Source organism: Pygocentrus nattereri, chromosome 20, assembly GCF_015220715.1.
Source record: "Pygocentrus nattereri isolate fPygNat1 chromosome 20, fPygNat1.pri, whole genome shotgun sequence".
Taxonomy (NCBI): Eukaryota; Metazoa; Chordata; class Actinopteri; order Characiformes; family Serrasalmidae; genus Pygocentrus; species Pygocentrus nattereri.
Genome location: NC_051230.1, coordinates 1,277,324 through 1,294,823, shown reverse-complemented (window position 1 = coordinate 1,294,823; position 17,500 = coordinate 1,277,324). Strand labels below are relative to the sequence as shown.

General features: G+C 42.3%; 1 protein-coding gene across 11 annotated transcripts in view; it reads right to left on the bottom strand.

The window, feature by feature from the left end:
* Nucleotides 1-17,500, bottom strand: part of fbrsl1 (fibrosin-like 1) — a 546,240-nt gene that overhangs the window by 448,591 nt on the left and 80,149 nt on the right. For 9 of the 11 annotated variants that reach the window (XM_037531602.1, XM_037531607.1, XM_037531605.1 and 6 more), the window contains exon 2: nt 13,092-13,301. In XM_037531602.1, the coding sequence (XP_037387499.1) occupies nt 13,092-13,301 (210 nt within the window). The remainder of the gene's footprint in view (nt 1-13,091; nt 13,302-17,500) is intronic. The other 2 variants (XM_037531603.1, XM_037531610.1) reach the window with 1 other exon arrangement.

Below are 17,500 nucleotides of genomic sequence, written 5' to 3'. Positions count from 1 at the left end.
TCTCTCTCATTCTCTCTCTCCCTCCCTCTCCCTCTCTCATTCTCTCTCCCTCCCTCTCCCTCTCTCATTCTCTCTCTCCCTCCCTCTCCCTCTCTCATTCTCTCTCCCTCCCTCTCCCTCTCTCTCATTCTCTCTCTCCCTCCCTCTCTCTCTCATTCTCTCTCCCTCCCTCTCCCTCTCTCTCATATTCTCTCTCTTCCTCTCCCTCTCTCTCTCATATTCTCTCTCCCTCTCATATTCTTTCTCTCTCTCTCATTCTCTCTCTCCCTCCCTCTATCTCTCATATTCTCTCTCTGTCTCTATCTTTCTCTCTTTCTCTCTCCCATACTTTCTCTCTCTCCCTCTCTCTCATATTCTCTCTCTGTCTCTATCTTTCTCTCTCTCTTTCTCTCTCCCATACTTTCTCTCTCTCCCACTCTCTCATATTCTCTCTCTCTCTCTCATATTCTCTCTCTCTCTCTCTCATATTCTCTCTCTCCCTCTCTGTCATATTCTCTCTCTCCCACTCTCTCATATTCTTTCTCTCTCTCATATTCTCTCTCTCTCTCTCTCTCTCTCATATTCTCTCTCTCTCTCTCATATTCTCTCTCTCTCTCTCTCTCATATTCTCTCTCTCTCTCTCATATTCTCTCTCTCTCTCTCTCTCTCTCATATTCTCTCTCTCCCACTCTCTCATATTCTCTCTCTTTCTCTCTCTCATATTCTCTCCCACTCTCTCTCTCATATTCTCTCTCTCTCATATTCTCTCTCACACTCTCTCTCTCATATTCTCTCTCTCTCTCTCTCATATTCTCTCTCTCATATTCTCTCTCATATTCTCTCTCTCTCTCTCTCTCTCTCATATTCTTTCTCTCTCTCTCATATTCTTTCTCTCTCTCTCTCGCTCTCTCTCTCTCATATTCTGTCTCATATTCTCTCTCTCTCTCATATTCTCTCTCTCCCACTCTCTCTCTCTCATATTCTCTCTCTCCCACTCTCTCTCTCTCATATTCTCTCTCTCCCACTCTCTCTCTCTCTCTCTCCCACTCTCTCTCTCTCATATTCTCTCTCTCTCTCTCATATTCTCTCTCTCTCTCTCTCTCATATTCTCTCTCTGTCCCACAGTTCCCCTTAACTGTCATTTCTTATAGATGTTTCTGGCAGTGGAAACAGGAGCTGGAAATGCTTTGATATCTTTTTCTGGTCTTCTCTCAGTCTGTGGTCACAAATTAGCCTCATTTTCAGATCCTCAGGCAGCTGCTTAGAGGAGAACAAGGTCATTGAGCAGAAGTTTCGAAGAGTCTCGACTTGCCTAAGCGGTCCTAACGAGTCAATTAAGCCTGAGCTTCATTCAGCCCTGAAAAACCTTTATTTACACGGAAACGATGGTGAGCTGAACACTGCTGTTATGTAAGCGTTTTCAACTATGGCAACTGAGAAGGTTATTCCTGCCATCCTTCTAGAACATTCTATTTAAAAACTTTACATTAAAATATAACACTTAAATCTACCGTCTTCAATGGTCGTGCACACCAAGCCGCAGTGGCCGCATCTGTAGAGGCTTTACTAGAATCTACTGCCTGCTTTGATACATACAATATGGGGTTTATATACATGTCACTGCTGATTGGGCAACACCTCTGACACACCCATCAAACCAGAGGAAACGCACCTCAATGTGTTTCACACAGTTTCACACAGTTTCACACCGTTTCAGACTGTTACACAGTTACACACCGTTTCAGACTGTTACACACAGTTTCACACCGTTTCAGACTGTTACACAGTTACACACCGTTTCAGACTGTTACACACAGTTTCACACCGTTTCAGACTGTTACACACAGTTTCACACCGTTTCAGACTGTTACACAGTTACACACCGTTTCAGACTGTTACACACCGTTTCACACCGTTTCAGACTGTTACACAGTTTCAGACTGTTACACACAGTTTCACACAGTTTCAGACTGTTACACACAGTTTCACACCGTTTCAGACTGTTACACAGTTACACACCGTTTCAGACTGTTACACAGTTACACACCATTTCAGACTGTTACACACAGTTTCACACCGTTTCAGACTGTTACACAGTTACACACCGTTTCAGACTGTTACAGTTACACACCGCTTCAGACTGTTACACACTGTTTCAGACTGTTACACACAGTTTCACACAGTTTCAGACTGTTACACACAGTTTCACACCGTTTCAGACTGTTACACAGTTACACACCGCTTCAGACTGTTACACACAGTTTCACACTGTTTCAGACTGTTACACACAGTTTCACACCGTTTCAGACTGTTACACACCGTTTCAGACTGTTACACAGTTTCACACCGTTTCAGACTGTTACACAGTTTCACACCATTTCAGACTGTTACACAGTTTCAGACTGTTACACACAGTATCACACCGTTTCAGACTGTTACAGTTTCACACCGTTTCAGACTGTTACACACAGTTTCAGACTGTTACACAGTTACACACCGTTTCAGACTGTTAGTTACACACCGTTTCAGACTGTTACACACAGTTTCACACCGTTTCAGACTGTTACACACCGTTTCAGACTGTTACACAGTTTCACACCGTTTCAGACTGTTACACAGTTTCACACCATTTCAGACTGTTACAGTTTCAGACTGTTACACACAGTATCACACCGTTTCAGACTGTTACAGTTTCACACCGTTTCAGACTGTTACACACAGTTTCAGACTGTTACACAGTTACACACCGTTTCAGACTGTTAGTTACACACCGTTTCAGACTGTTACACACAGTTTCACACCGTTTCAGACTGTTACACACAGTTTCACACCGTTTCAAACTGTTACACAGTTACACACCGTTTCAAACTGTTACACACAGTTTCACACCATTTCAGACTGTTACACACCGTTACACACAGTTTCAGACTGTTACACACAGTTTCACACCGTTTCAGACTGTTACACACAGTTTCACACCGTTTCAGACTGTTACACAGTTACACACCGTTTCAGACTGTTACACACAGTTTCACACCGTTTCAGACTGTTACACACAGTTTCACACAGTTTCAGACTGTTACACACAGTTTCACACCGTTTCAGTCTGTTACACAGTTACACACCGTTTCAGACTGTTACACACAGTTTCACACCGTTTCAGACTGTTACACAGTTACACACCGTTTCAGACTGTTACACACAGTTTCACACCGTTTCAGACTGTTACACACAGTTTCACACAGTTTCAGACTGTTACACACCGTTTCAGACTGTTACACAGTTACACACCGTTTCAGACTGTTACACACAGTTTCACACCGTTTCAGACTGTTACACACAGTTTCAGACTGTTACACACAGTTTCACACCGTTTCATACTGTTACACAGTTACACACCGTTTCAGACTGTTACACACAGTTTCACACCGTTTCAGACTGTTACACACAGTTTCACACCGTTTCAGACTGTTACACACAGTTTCACACCGTTTCAGACTGTTACACAGTTACACACTGTTTCAGACTGTTACACACAGTTTCACACAGTTTCAGACTGTTACACACAGTTTCACACCTTTTCAGACTGTTACACAGTTACACACCATTTCAGACTGTTACACACAGTTTAACACCGTTTCAGACTGTTACACAGTTTCACACCGTTTCAAACTGTTACACACAGTTTCACACCGTTTCAGACTGTTACACACCGTTACACCGTTTCAGACTGTTACACACCGTTTCACACCGTTACACACAGTTTCAGACTGTTGCACACCGCTTCACACAGTTTCAGACTGTTGCACACCGTTACAAAGTTTCAGACTGTTACACACCGTTACAAAGTTTCAGACTGTTACACACCGCTTCACACAGTTTCAGACTGTTGCACACCATTTCACACTGTTTCAGACTGTTACACACCGTTACAAAGTTTCAGACTGTTACACACCGCTTGACACCGTTTCAGTCAAGAGCACTCAAAGAACCCTTTGCATGATTAAAGTGTTGTCTGCATCATGAAGTGGTTCTTCAGAACATCTCTGAAAAGGGTTCTTCTATTGTTATGATGTCATGGCTGATACAATAATAGAAGCCGTGCTGTCACAGGCTGTAGATTTCCCTGCTGTTATGAAGCCTGTGCTCTCACAGGCTGTTGATTTCCCTGCTGTTATGAAGCCTGTGCTGTCACAGGCTGTAGATCTCCCTGCTGTTATGAAGCCTGTGCTGTCGCAGGCTGTAGATTTCTCCTGCTGTTATGAAGCCTGTGCTGTCATAGGCTGTAGATTTCTCCTGCTGTTATGAAGCCTGTGCTCTCGCAGGCTGTAGATTTCCCTGCTGTTATGAAGCCTGTGCTCTCGCAGGCTGTAGATTTCCCTGCTGTTATGAAGCCTGTGCTGTCACAGGCTGTAGATTTCCCTGCTGTTATGAAGCCTGTGCTCTCGCAGGCTGTAGATTTCCCTGCTGTTATGAAGCCTGTGCTGTCACAGGCTGTAGATTTCCCTGCTGTTATGAAGCCTGTGCTGTCACAGGCTGTAGATCTCCCTGCTGTTATGAAGCCTGTGCTGTCGCAGGCTGTAGATTTCTCCTGCTGTTATGAAGCCTGTGCTGTCATAGGCTGTAGATTTCTCCTGCTGTTATGAAGCCTGTGCTCTCGCAGGCTGTAGATTTCCCTGCTGTTATGAAGCCTGTGCTCTCGCAGGCTGTAGATTTCCCTGCTGTTATGAAGCCTGTGCTGTCACAGGCTGTTGATTTCCCTGCTGTTATGAAGCCTGTGCTCTCGCAGGCTGTAGATTTCCCTGCTGTTATGAAGCCTGTGCTGTCACAGGCTGTAGATTTCCCTCCATTTGCTTGCATTACTTATTTATTTGCCATTTCCTGCCTTCCTAACTGCCCAAACCTCTGTCTTGCAGCTAATCCAGCGCTCCGTAATTACAGCCAATCTCCGTCTGCAGACATTCCAGCCTGAATGGAATTACAGCTCGCTCTGCATGCAGCACAGCAGCAGCCGGTCAGCGCCAAGTAGTGGTCAACGACTCAGTCAAGCTTTACAAAGCACAGGTATAATAATGTCTTAAACTCATTTTAAAATGTCCTTGAACTTTCCACCTGCCGCCACTTCAGAGGGAAATGAGTCTACATACAAATATCTAGGATTAACCCTTTAACATTCAGGCCTCGTGTTGAGAAATTCGGAAAAGGAATGAGATGAAACTGGGACTTGATTTTAGGAAGAAGTGCCGTTTGTCTTTTGAAGCTAAAATAAACTTGTTTCTGCTACTTTTGTACCATCAACTGATCACAGAGGGCACACCTGGATGGCTCATATCCATTAGATACCTCTTATTTTAAAGAACCCTTGACATCAGGCTTAACATTGTAACAACAGCAGAACCCATATAGAAACAATGTAGAACCATCTAAATGGTTTCATACAGAACCATATCACTCTGAGGAACCATTTAAGCATGCACAGGGATCTTTGAGCTCTCCAACCATTGTCTTTATCAAAGAACCCTTGAGGAGCTTTTTAAGAGTGCGTAGATACAGTCAGTGTTGGTGAAGCAGACACCAGTTCAGAGTGGAGCTCAGAGTGGAGCACAGGGTGGAGCTCAGGGCGGAGCTCAGGGAGGAGCTCAGGGCGGAGCACAGGGTGTGGAGACACTGTGGGAATTTAGCTGGTACTGTTTATGGAAACATCACATGAAAATACCTCAATCTCATAGCGGCCTTCAGTTAGTGTGTGTGTGTGTGTGTGTGTGTGTGTGTGTGTGTGTGTGTGTGTGTGTGTGTGTGTGTGTATTGCTATACTCGTGAGGACCTAGTGTCCTTGCTATGACAGGACTATGAGATTTTGCTCAGGTGAGGACATTTTGCTGGTCCTCAGTTGATCATGTGTTGTTTTCACCACAATTGCTTTTTTATTTGAAAACTAAAAGAGCAGAAAAATTGCCTGTTGGATACTGAGGTTAAGGTACTGTGTGTGTGTGTGTGTGTGTGTGTGTGTGTGTGTGTGTGTGTGTGTGTGTGTCCATCCTCAGGCAGTGCAGCTGCTCTGGCTTTAACTCTCTTTGCCTCTTCATGGGGGATAAAATCAAATCCAGCCACAGAGTCCCTGCTGAGCCGGGAGCGAGCCTGTATACACGCTCAGACCCAGCTCACACTAAAAGGTGCTACCTCAAGGGTTCTTCAGTAAAGAGGGTTTTACATAGAACCAGAAGCACTCCAAGAACCGCTTGCATGATTAAATGGTTCTTTCCATCATGTAACAGTTCTCCAGACTGATGGAGGTATGCTGTATATGGTTCTATATATAGAACCTTTATGAAAAGGGTTCTACATAGCACCAAAAAAAGGTTTTTCTAGAGGTACGACATCATGCTTGTAACAATAGAAGAACCAACGCTTGGTGCTTCACTTTAATAATTGATGGTTCTTCAGTAAAGAAAATGGTTCTATGTAGAACCTTGAACAGTTTGCATGATTAAGGGGTTCTTTGGATGATGAAATGGTTCTTCAGATTGATAAAGAATGTGCTGTAGATGAACCTTTTTCACACCATTGAACCTATAGAACCTTTCTGCATCCAACTTCACATCAAGCTGGCATCAATAACCGTTTTTGGTGCTACACTCTTAAAAATGATGGTTTTTAGTAAAGAAAAGAACCCTTTACATCATTAAATGGCTCTTTACATCATGAGTTGGTTCTCCAGATTGGTGGTGAATGCGCTGACGCAGTAAAGAAGCAGCAGGGGAGCATGTGGAAGTGAGAGCAACAGATGTAAAGATGTGATCAGTCCGGTAGATTTTAGAGTTTTAGTCGTGTTTAACAGATTTTAGCACATTTTAACGCACAGTTAAGTGTTTCTTGGCTGAATTTCATCACTGTTCCACTAACGGCACAGCTCTTTCATTCACTTCCAGGCTTTAAAATCATGTTTACGCCTCAGATCATCCAGGAAAACAGTGATGCAGTTTACCGCCAGAAAGCTTACGGCACATCCTGAGAGACGTTTCAGTCTTTCTTTGTTAACTTGCTGTATTTTCTTCTTTCGCGCTCCCAGTTTTCATTCTGTTGCAGGAATCCGTCAGGTCATAAAATCAAACGGCTGATAAAACTCTGATTGCTCTGAAACTCGATCCGGAAGCTGAAATTCTGAGTCTGCGCCGCTCACATATGACTCGACTCTCTCTCCAACTGCCGACTCCGACTGACCCAAACATCTGCAGACTAGAGCCGACCAGCTGAGCTGAGAATCGGGGATAAAATCAGGGTAAAAGTCGTACAGAGTAACCTCAGCTTAACCGATAAGACTGGCCAAAAAACTGTTTAATTTTTTAAAACTTCATTTGAGAAAGTCATTTAGAAAATTTGTCTACCAGTCTACCAGGCCCGAGAGTCTTTCTCAGCGGTGGACGATGGGGGTAACAGCACAGCGGTTAACCAGCACCTAAAGGAGGTGGTCAAACTCGAGGTACATTTCAGTTTTTATAGAGAAGAAATGTGGAGTTGGTTTAGGTTCATTTGTAGATGAACGTACGCGTTACGGGAGGCCGCGTTTAGAGGCCCGTTAGAGCTGGAGAGGCCGTGTTTTTATCCCTTAGAGCCAGAGAGGCCGTGTTTTTAGCTGTTAGAGCTGGAGTGGTTGTGTTTTTAGCCGTTAGAGCTGGAGAGGCCGTGTTTTTATCCGTTAGAGCTGGAGAGGCCGTGTTTTTATCCGTTAGAGCCAGAGAGGCCGTGTTTTTTTAGCCGTTAGAGCCGGAGAGGCCGAGTTTTTATCTGTTAGAGCTGGAGTGGCCGTGTTTTTAGCCGTTAGAGCCGGAGAGGCCGTGTTTTTTTAGCCGTTAGAGCCGGAGAGGCCGTGTTTTTAGCCGTTAGAGCCGGAGAGGCCGTGTTTTTAGCCGTTAGAGCCGGAGAGGCCGTGTTTTTAGCCGTTAGAGCTGGAGAGGCCGTGTTTTTAGCCGTTAGAGCCGGAGAGGCCGTGTTTTTAGCCGTTAGAGCCGGAGAGGCCGTGTTTTTAGCCGTTAGAGCCGGAGAGGCTGTGTTTTTTTAGCCGTTAGAGCCGGAGAGGCTGTGTTTTTAGCTGTTAGAGCTGGAGAGGCCGTGTTTTTAGCCGTTAGAGCCGGAGAGGCCGTGTTTTTTTAGCCGTTAGAGCCGGAGAGGCCGTGTTTTTAGCTGTTAGAGCCGGAGAGGCTGTGTTTTTATCTGTTAGAGCTGGAGTGGTTGTGTTTTTAGCCGTTAGAGCTGGAGAGGCCGTGTTTTTAGCCGCTAGAGCCGGAGAGGCCGTGTTTTTATCTGTTAGAGCTGGAGAAGCCGTGTTTTTAGCCGTTAGAGCCGGAGAGGCCGTGTTTTTATCTGTTAGAGCTGGAGAGGCTGTGTTTTTAGCCGTTAGAGCCGGAGAGGCCGTGTTTTTAGCCGTTAGAGCCAGAGAGGCCGTGTTTTTAGCTGTTAGAGCTGGAGTGCTTGTGTTTTTAGCCGTTAGAGCTGGAGAGGCCGTGTTTTTATCCGTTAGAGCCAGAGAGGCCGTGTTTTTAGCCGTTAGAGCTGGAGTGGTTGTGTTTTTAGCCATTAGAGCTGGAGAGGCCGTGTTTTTAGCCATTAGAGCCGGAGTGGTTGTGTTTTTAGCCATTACAGCCGGAGAGGCCGTGTTTTTAGCCGATAGAGCTGGAGAGGCCGAGTTTTTATCCGTTAGAGCCAGAGAGGCCGTGTTTTTAGCCGTTAGAGCTGGAGTGGTTGTGTTTTTAGCCGTTAGAGCCGGAGTGGTTGTGTTTTTAGCCGTTAGAGCCGGAGAGGCCGTGTTTTTAGCCGTTAGAGCCGGAGAGGCCGTGTTTTTATCTGTTAGAGCTGGAGACGCCGTGTTTTTAGCCGTTAGAGCCGGAGAGGCCGTGTTTTTATCTGTTAGAGCTGGAGAGGCCGTGTTTTTAGCCGTTAGAGCCGGAGAGGCCGTGTTTTTAGCCGATAGAGCTGGAGAGGCCGAGTTTTTAGCCGTTAGAGCTGGAGAGGCCGTGTTTTTAGCTGTTAGAGCTGGAGAGGCCGTGTTTTTAGCCGTTAGAGCCGGAGAGGCCGTGTTTTTAGCCGATAGAGCTGGAGAGGCCGAGTTTTTATCCGTTAGAGCCAGAGAGGCCGTGTTTTTAGCCGTTAGAGCCGGAGAGGCTGTGTTTTTAGCCGTTAGAGCCGGAGAGGCTGTGTTTTTAGCCATTAGAGCCGGAGAGGCTGTGTTTTTAGCCGTTAGAGCCGGAGAGGCCGTGTTTTTAGCCGTTAGAGCCGGAGAGGCCGTGTTTTTAGCCGTTAGAGCTGGAGAGGCCGTGTTTTTAGCCGTTAGAGCCGGAGAGGCCGTGTATTCAGCCGTTAGAGCTGGAGAGGCCGTGATTTTAGCTGTTAGTAGTGAAAAGTGTTTCTTCTTCCTGTGTTTTTTGTTTCTAGTAAATTAAACATAAAGCTCAAGTAATTTAAGATTAATCAAAGCGCAGATTGTTAATTTTGTGCTTTTTATAAGAGACATTGTTTAGTCGCTTTAAGATGCTTTACAGGAAAATCCAGGTCTGAGCCCCCATGAGCAACACCACAGTGGCAGGGAAAAACTCCCTTAGACCAAGGGGAAGAAACACGGAGAGGAACCACGACTCAAAAGGGGAACCCATCTTCCTCTGGACCACACCAGAGAGAAAACACTAACAGCAGAGAATGAGGTTCGACAGTTAGTATAAAAAATGTATACCAATGATATAAATATAAGAAAAGGACTTGTGCGTATAAGAAAAAGCAGTAGAAGCAATTAAACTATGATCATTTTTGACATATTTTACATCATTTCATATAAAAATGATTAATAGTTCATGTCTAGAAAAAACTGCGTAAATTTTTCCTTTAATATCGGCGAGTTGATCAGCGAAGCGATGTATCGGCCGGGCCGCAGTTTCAACGTCCCCTCTAAATCAAACAGTTTCTCTTACATGAGTAAATCAGGCAGCATGCTGAGAGCTCATTAGGGCTCTGAGAGCTTTCAGGAGTGTGTGTGGGTCCCAGAGCGCAGTGTTAGTAAGGAAATCTACACACACACTCGCATACACACTCTCGCTGATCCAGATGGCTGCTTTGTGCCGTTTCTTCCGCTCTGCAATTACAGCCGTGTGGAAATCACTCGTTTTCTTTTCTTTCTCTCTATCGGGGAGGATATCGACGCTGCCAGCTTGTCTGTGAGAAGCTGACGGACGCCCACGCCGGCTATTATACGCTCTGTTTATAGGCTCTGCTAAAGCTGCTGCAGGAGGTCTGGGCTTAGTCCACAAAGCAGGATTTCTTGTACAGCCAGATAACTTGAGCCTGTCCATCAGGAGACATCAGGGACGTTATTAGACAGTCCTCACGTTTGGCTTAAACAGCGCATATAACAGAAAACCTCATTTGTACTCACTTATATGACCTAAAAGAGGATTAATGTCGAAACAGTACAGCGGGCCCACGGTTCGGTATGCATCACGGTTTTTGGGCCAAAGTAATAGTTTTGGCATTTATATTTTAAAAAATTATAAACCAATTTCCAAAAAATTTGCGACACTGTGAAAAATATAAATAAAAACACAAGAAATGATGTGCAAATCATTGTAATCATTGTTACTGTTATCAGTGCTCAGTTCTAAAGCCAGTATTCATGATGGTTTAGGGGGCATTAGTGCTCATGGCCTGGGTGACCTGCTCATCTGTGAAGGCCCCATTAAAGCTGAATGATATAAACATGTTTTATCAGCATCTGCTGCCGTCCAGACGACGTCTTTTTCAGGGAAGGCCTTGATTATTTCAGCAGGACGACGTCAAACCACATTCTGCATGTATTACAGCAGCACTGCTCCGTATTAAGAGTCCGGGCGCTAAACTGACCTGCCTGCAGTCCAGACCGGTCACCACTGAGAACATCTGGGGTGTTATGAAATGAAAGATATGACAAATGAACTGCTGAGCAGCTGAAATCCTGTATTAATGATGAAACTCAGCGGTAAACAGGCCCCCGTCCCGACTTTTTTGGAACATGTTGTTGGCATCAAAAGCACGTTTTTCGAAAAACAATAACATTTCTCAGTTTTAACATTTGATTTGTTGTCTTTGTTCTATTTTCATTCAAATATAGGGTTTAGATGATTTGCACATCATTGAATTTAGTTTTTATTTACGTTTTTGCACGGCATCCCAACTTTTTTGGAAACTGGGTTGTAAAACTTTCCAATCAGAAAGCACCGGTGACCGATCAGGCCTGGCGTCTTCTCTAATGTATAAAATCAAGAGGAGAAAAAACAGAAAAGGAAGCCTGTCAGTGCTTTGCCTCCTCTATCTTAAATAACTGAAGACCGCTACACAGATCCTGATCTGTGTCAACTCATGCTCGATTTCTCCTCATGATGTCCCGTTGATGAGTCACTTTGCAGCTGAAATGTGTGCAGGAGGGGGCACGAAAGACCGCCGCACAACAGGCATGCCACATAGCAGCATCACGCAGTAGAGCGCTGCTGTAGAACGGCAGCAAGGAGAACCTCTAAACCGCCAGGTTCAAGTTCACTTGTACACTCTACACATAGAAACTGAAGTTCGGGACGCTGCACAACGCGAGGCGGCTTGTCATGTGAGTGTATTTAACCATAGAGGTTCTACCATATCGTTGTCAGAAGAAAACCTCATACCTCCATTTTTCAGTTTTTGACATAATCTGAAAATACACTTTACCCTTTACACTGTCTGTAAATTCCATGACGAATGGAGTAACAGAAATGACCCGAAATGAACCAGAAATAAATTCTGGTTCCATTGACTTGCATTAAAAGTAACATAGTTTCGTCCTTCTCCTGTGAAGTCACCGTTTCGGAGATACAAGGTTTTGTTTCGACAACGTCGATATATGGAATTCATTGTTTTGTGATGTCATTAAAAACAACACATTTATTCATCCACCTATTCAACACACAGAAGTTTAGCTCCGCCCACCCTCACTAAAAGTTAAAAGGAGTGTATCAGTCCAGATTGATTTTTGGCACAGCCAATCAAAACAGAGCTCAGTCTTAAAGGAACAGTAATCTAATTTTAAGGGGAAAAACTGTAGAAATGAACTGTAACTGTTTTTACCCATAACAGCACACAAACGTTATGAGAGGGATTCAAATAAAGTACAAAGAAATGTAGAATAGGAGCCCTAAAGGTGAGCGATAGGGAAACAATTTAATATCATGAGACTTCAAAACATTTTTACGATATACAGGATGTGCATCACAATGAATGCACCCGCGAGTCACTACTGTCACATTTTGACAAGAATATGAGAAAATTTGAGTGCAACAAAAATCAATATGAAACTCAAACTACTGCTCAGCAATGAGCTTGAAACAAAGCTCAAGATCAGACTCAAGATCAAACTCAAAGTCAAGCTCAAGATCAGACTCAAGTTCAAACTCAAACACAAGCTCAAACTTAAGCTCAAGATCAACCTCAAAGTTAAGCTCAAGATCAAACTCAAACTTAAGCTTAAGATCAACCGAAACTCAAGATCAACCTGAAATTCTAACTCAAACTAAAGATCAAACTCTAGTTCAAACACAAGCTCAAACTTAAGCTCAAGATCAAACTCAAACTTAAGCTCAAGATCAACCTGAAATTCTAACTCAAACTAAAGATCAAACTCAAGTTCAAACTTAAGCTCAAGATCAAATTAAAGCTCAAGATCAAATTAAAGCTCAAATTCAAACTCAAACTAAAGCTTAAGATCAAATTAAATTTAACAATCAAACTGAAATTCAAACTCAAACTAAAGCCAAAATTCAATACCATTCTCGAACTTAAGCCCATCTTAAGCTCAACATCTATATTTCTTATTTTTAATACAGCCTGAGTTCTACTGTGTATGAAACATGCGATATATATAAATAGAAGTAAGAAAGCTTGGCTTACTTAGGAAAGTGAGTTTGGACAGCTCGGCAAGCGGCTACATCGCTGGAGTCTATCCGGGGGCGGGGCAGCGAGCAGTAAACAAACCGACTGCAGCCACAGTGAATAAACACTCCTAACGAGCGCGCCGGGCAGCTGCCCAGGTCACCTGTGTCCACTTCAGCATCACAGACACTCACCCGCTTGTTCTTCTTCGAGTAGGTTTTCTTCAGCAGCCGCTCCTTCACTCGTTCCTGCGTCCGCTCCATGCTGGACGGCAGGTCAGTGAACACACTGTCATCCAGCTCAGGGGTCACCTCCTCCGCCTCCTCCTTCTCCTCTTTCTGCTGTTTAACAACAGCCGTCTCCCACCGGTCCTTCCGGCCGGGCAGCTTCAGTCCGTTTCTCTGCTGAGAGAAGAGGAGAGGAAGGTCAGTTAATCAGTGGGTGAAGGAGAGACGGTGAACGGCATCACGGCCGGTCAGGCGCAGCATTTGGCCTGAGTTTATAGACACTGTACAACCAAACTGTACAGCAGCCCATCCAGCGTCCAGCGCAGTGTCTCCCGTTTAAAGAGGAACATTAAAGATGAGCTGCGCGACTCTAACGATGCAGACTAGGATCTAACGTTCCCTACGATCCAAAGCTTCAATCCACATTAAAACAAATTCACAGCATTCAGAATTTGGTCTCTAAATCCTCAGTTTTGGTCCCAAATTTTCAATCTATAGTCAATCAAACTTGCAATGATGCACTAATGTCTAAATTTGGTATATAAATTCAGATTTTCAGTCTCAAATCTTCAATCTGTATTCAGATACAACAGCACATTTCATAGATTTCATAACTTATTACTGTACAACTGTACACTGGAATAGTGCAATACTAGTGTATATTGTGTATATTCAGAGTCATTGTATATATATATATATACGCACCTAATACTTTTACTCACTGTCCGCCTGTGTAAATGTGATGTGACAATAAACAATTTGATTTGAAGTCTAAATTTAGTATCTAATCAAATCTTGAGTCTATATTTAATTGTACAGATCCAATAAATTCAGAATTTGGTCCCAAAACTTGAATATATTGTCAAATGTAAAGATGCACTAAAGTCTGAATTTGGTACCTAAATTCTGAATCTTGGCCCCAAACCTTCAATCTATTTCTAAATGCACAGATGTACTAAATTTAAAATTTGGTACACTAAATTCTGAATCTTGGCCTCAAAACTTCAATATATTACCAAATTAAAAGATGCACTAAAGTTTGAAAATTTGGTAGCTACCTTTAGAATTTCGGTTTTAAAACCTCAATCTATCCTCGAATGCACTAAATTCAGAATTTGGTATCTAAATTCTCAGTTTCAGTCCCAAATCTTCAATCTCTTTTCAAATGTAGATACACTAAATTCCTGTATTCCTAAAATGTGGGTTCTCTGGTGGTTCTGGATGGTAAATAAAGTGTCTATATCTGTGTTGTAGTCATGGCGACGCCTGATTCACCACCACTGTAAAGACGTCTGAACCGTTTCACACCAAACCCTCTGAGCCTCTTATTCCATCTCACAGACTGAGTTATGGGGGAGTTTTGAAAAGCAGTGGTTCAGTCTCAGGGGTTTTACAGAGTTCTGTGATCGTCCTGACCAATCACAGCGCCAGACAACTTTCTGTGGGTGTTTTGATGAATCAACATGTTCAGCTAATCCGACAGAAATCTATTATTTCAATTAAAATAACGCAGCGTGATCTTTACCCACGAGCTTTACTGATACACTGATGTTGTTTTGATGTACGGCAATCACAGTATGTCAAAGACTCACTGGCTTAAGAAGCTTAGAAAGAAGAATTCATGATTCATTCTGACATCTAAATCTCTCTCTCTCACTCACTGACTCATCCACTCAGAGGCAGCACATTAATCACTCATCTCTCAGGAGGACTGAAGGCTGAAGATTCTCCTCATGCTGTCCATTACGGCTCTTCTGATCCGAGGAAAATGGAACAAAGACTAAAATAAATACATTTCTAAATAGAATAAAGACCTCGGCTGATGTCAGCAGGACTCCCACCCTGGAGCTCAGAGCATGCCAGTGAACCAGCGGTACAGCCAGAATTTCAGTTTGGCGGGGCTGGTTAAAGGTTGAGGGGGCCAGTTAGCAGTGCCAGGGCAGACGCTCAAAAAGGTCATTCATTACAAATTACTGAGCTTTTTTTCTAAACATGATGAGATCACTGTAGTCATTAATGTCACCGCTCATTACTGTACTCCTGACTTACTCTCTAAAACCCAAACACATCTGGACCAGCTGCACAAACTAAATTAAAGCTCAAGCTCAGATCCAAACCTAAATTCAAATGCAAGCTCAACACCAAACTTAAACTGAAACTCAAAATCAAACTTAAGATCAAGCTTAAACTCAAATTCAGACATCAAGAAGCCAACAGTCTAGTCTCTTCAGCACTTCATTCCAAATGTTACAGAGCTGATAGTGAATAAAGAGTAAATGTTACAGAGCTGATAGTGAATAAAGAGTAAATGTTACAGAGCTGATGGTGAATAAAGTGTAAATGTTACAGAGCTGATAGTGAGTAAAGCGTAAATGTTACGGAGCTGATAGTGAATAAAGAGTAAATGTTACACAGCTGATGGTGAATAAAGAGTAAATGTTACAGAGCTGATAGTGAATAAAGAGTAAATGTTACAGAGCTGATAGTGAGTAAAGCGTAAATGTTACGGAGCTGATAGTGAATAAATAGTAAATGTTACAGAGCTGATAGTGAGTAAAGAGTAAATGTTACGGAGCTGATAGTGAATAAATAGTAAATGTTACGGAGCTGATGGTGAATAAAGAGTAAATGTTACAGAGCTGATGGTGAATAAAGAGTAAATGTTACAGAGCTGATGGTGAATAAAGAGTAAATGTTACAGAGCTGATAGTGAATAAAGAGTAAATGTTACAGAGCTGATGGTGAATAAAGAGTAAATGTTACAGAGCTGATAGTGAATAAAGAGTAAATGTTACACAGCTGATGGTGAATAAAGAGTAAATGTTACAGAGCTGATAGTGAATAAAGAGTAAATGTTACAGAGCTGATAGTGAGTAAAGCGTAAATGTTACGGAGCTGATAGTGAATAAATAGTAAATGTTACAGAGCTGATAGTGAGTAAAGAGTAAATGTTACGGAGCTGATAGTGAATAAATAGTAAATGTTACGGAGCTGATGGTGAATAAAGAGTAAATGTTACAGAGCTGATGGTGAATAAAGAGTAAATGTTACAGAGCTGATGGTGAATAAAGAGTAAATGTTACAGAGCTGATAGTGAATAAAGAGTAAATGTTACAGAGCTGATAGTGAATAAAGAGTAAATGTTACAGAGCTGATGGTGAATAAAGAGTAAATGTTACAGAGCTGATAGTGAATAAAGAGTAAATGTTACAGAGCTGATAGTGAATAAAGCGTAAATGTTACAGAGCTGATAGTGAATAAAGAGTAAATGTTACAGAGCTGATGGTGAATAAAGAGTAAATGTTACAGAGCTGATGGTGAATAAAGAGTAAATGTTACAGAGCTGATAGTGAATAAAGAGTAAATGTTACGGAGCTGATAGTGAATAAAGAGTAAATGTTACAGAGCTGATGGTGAATAAAGAGTAAATGTTACAGAGCTGATAGTGAATAAAGAGTAAATGTTACAGAGCTGATGGTGAATAAAGAGTAAATGTTACAGAGCTGATGGTGAATAAAGAGTAAATGTTACAGAGCTGATAGTGAATAAAGAGTAAATGTTACGGAGCTGATAGTGAATAAAGAGTAAATGTTACAGAGCTGATGGTGAATAAAGAGTAAATGTTACAGAGCTGATAGTGAATAAAGAGTAAATGTTACAGAGCTGATGGTGAATAAAGAGTAAATGTTACAGAGCTGATGGTGAATAAAGAGTAAATGTTACAGAGCTGATAGTGAATAAAGAGTAAATGTTACAGAGCTGATGGTGAATAAAGAGTAAATGTTACAGAGCTGATAGTGAATAAAGAGTAAATGTTACAGAGCTGATGGTGAATAAAGTGTAAATGTTACAGAGCTGATGGTGAATAAAGTGTAAATGTTACAGAGCTGATGGTGAATAAAGAGTAAATGTTACAGAGCTGATAGTGAATAAAGCGTAAATGTTACAGAGCTGATGGTGAATAAAGTGTAAATGTTACAGAGCTGATAGTGAATAAAGAGTAAATGTTACAGAGCTGATAGTGAATAAAGCGTAAATGTTACAGAGCTGATAGTGAATAAAGAGTAAATGTTACAGAGCTGATAGTGAATAAAGAGTAAATGTTACAGAGCTGATGGTGAATAAAGAGTAAATGTTACAGAGCTGATGGTGAATAAAGAGTAAATGTTACAGAGCTGATAGTGAATAAAGAGTAAATGTTACAGAGCTGATGGTGAATAAAGTGTAAATGTTACAGAGCTGATAGTGAGTAAAGCGTAAATGTTACGGAGCTGATAGTGAATAAAGAGTAAATGTTACAGAGCTGATGGTGAATAAAGTGTAAATGTTACAGAGCTGATAGTGAATAAAGAGTAAATGTTACAGAGCTGATGGTG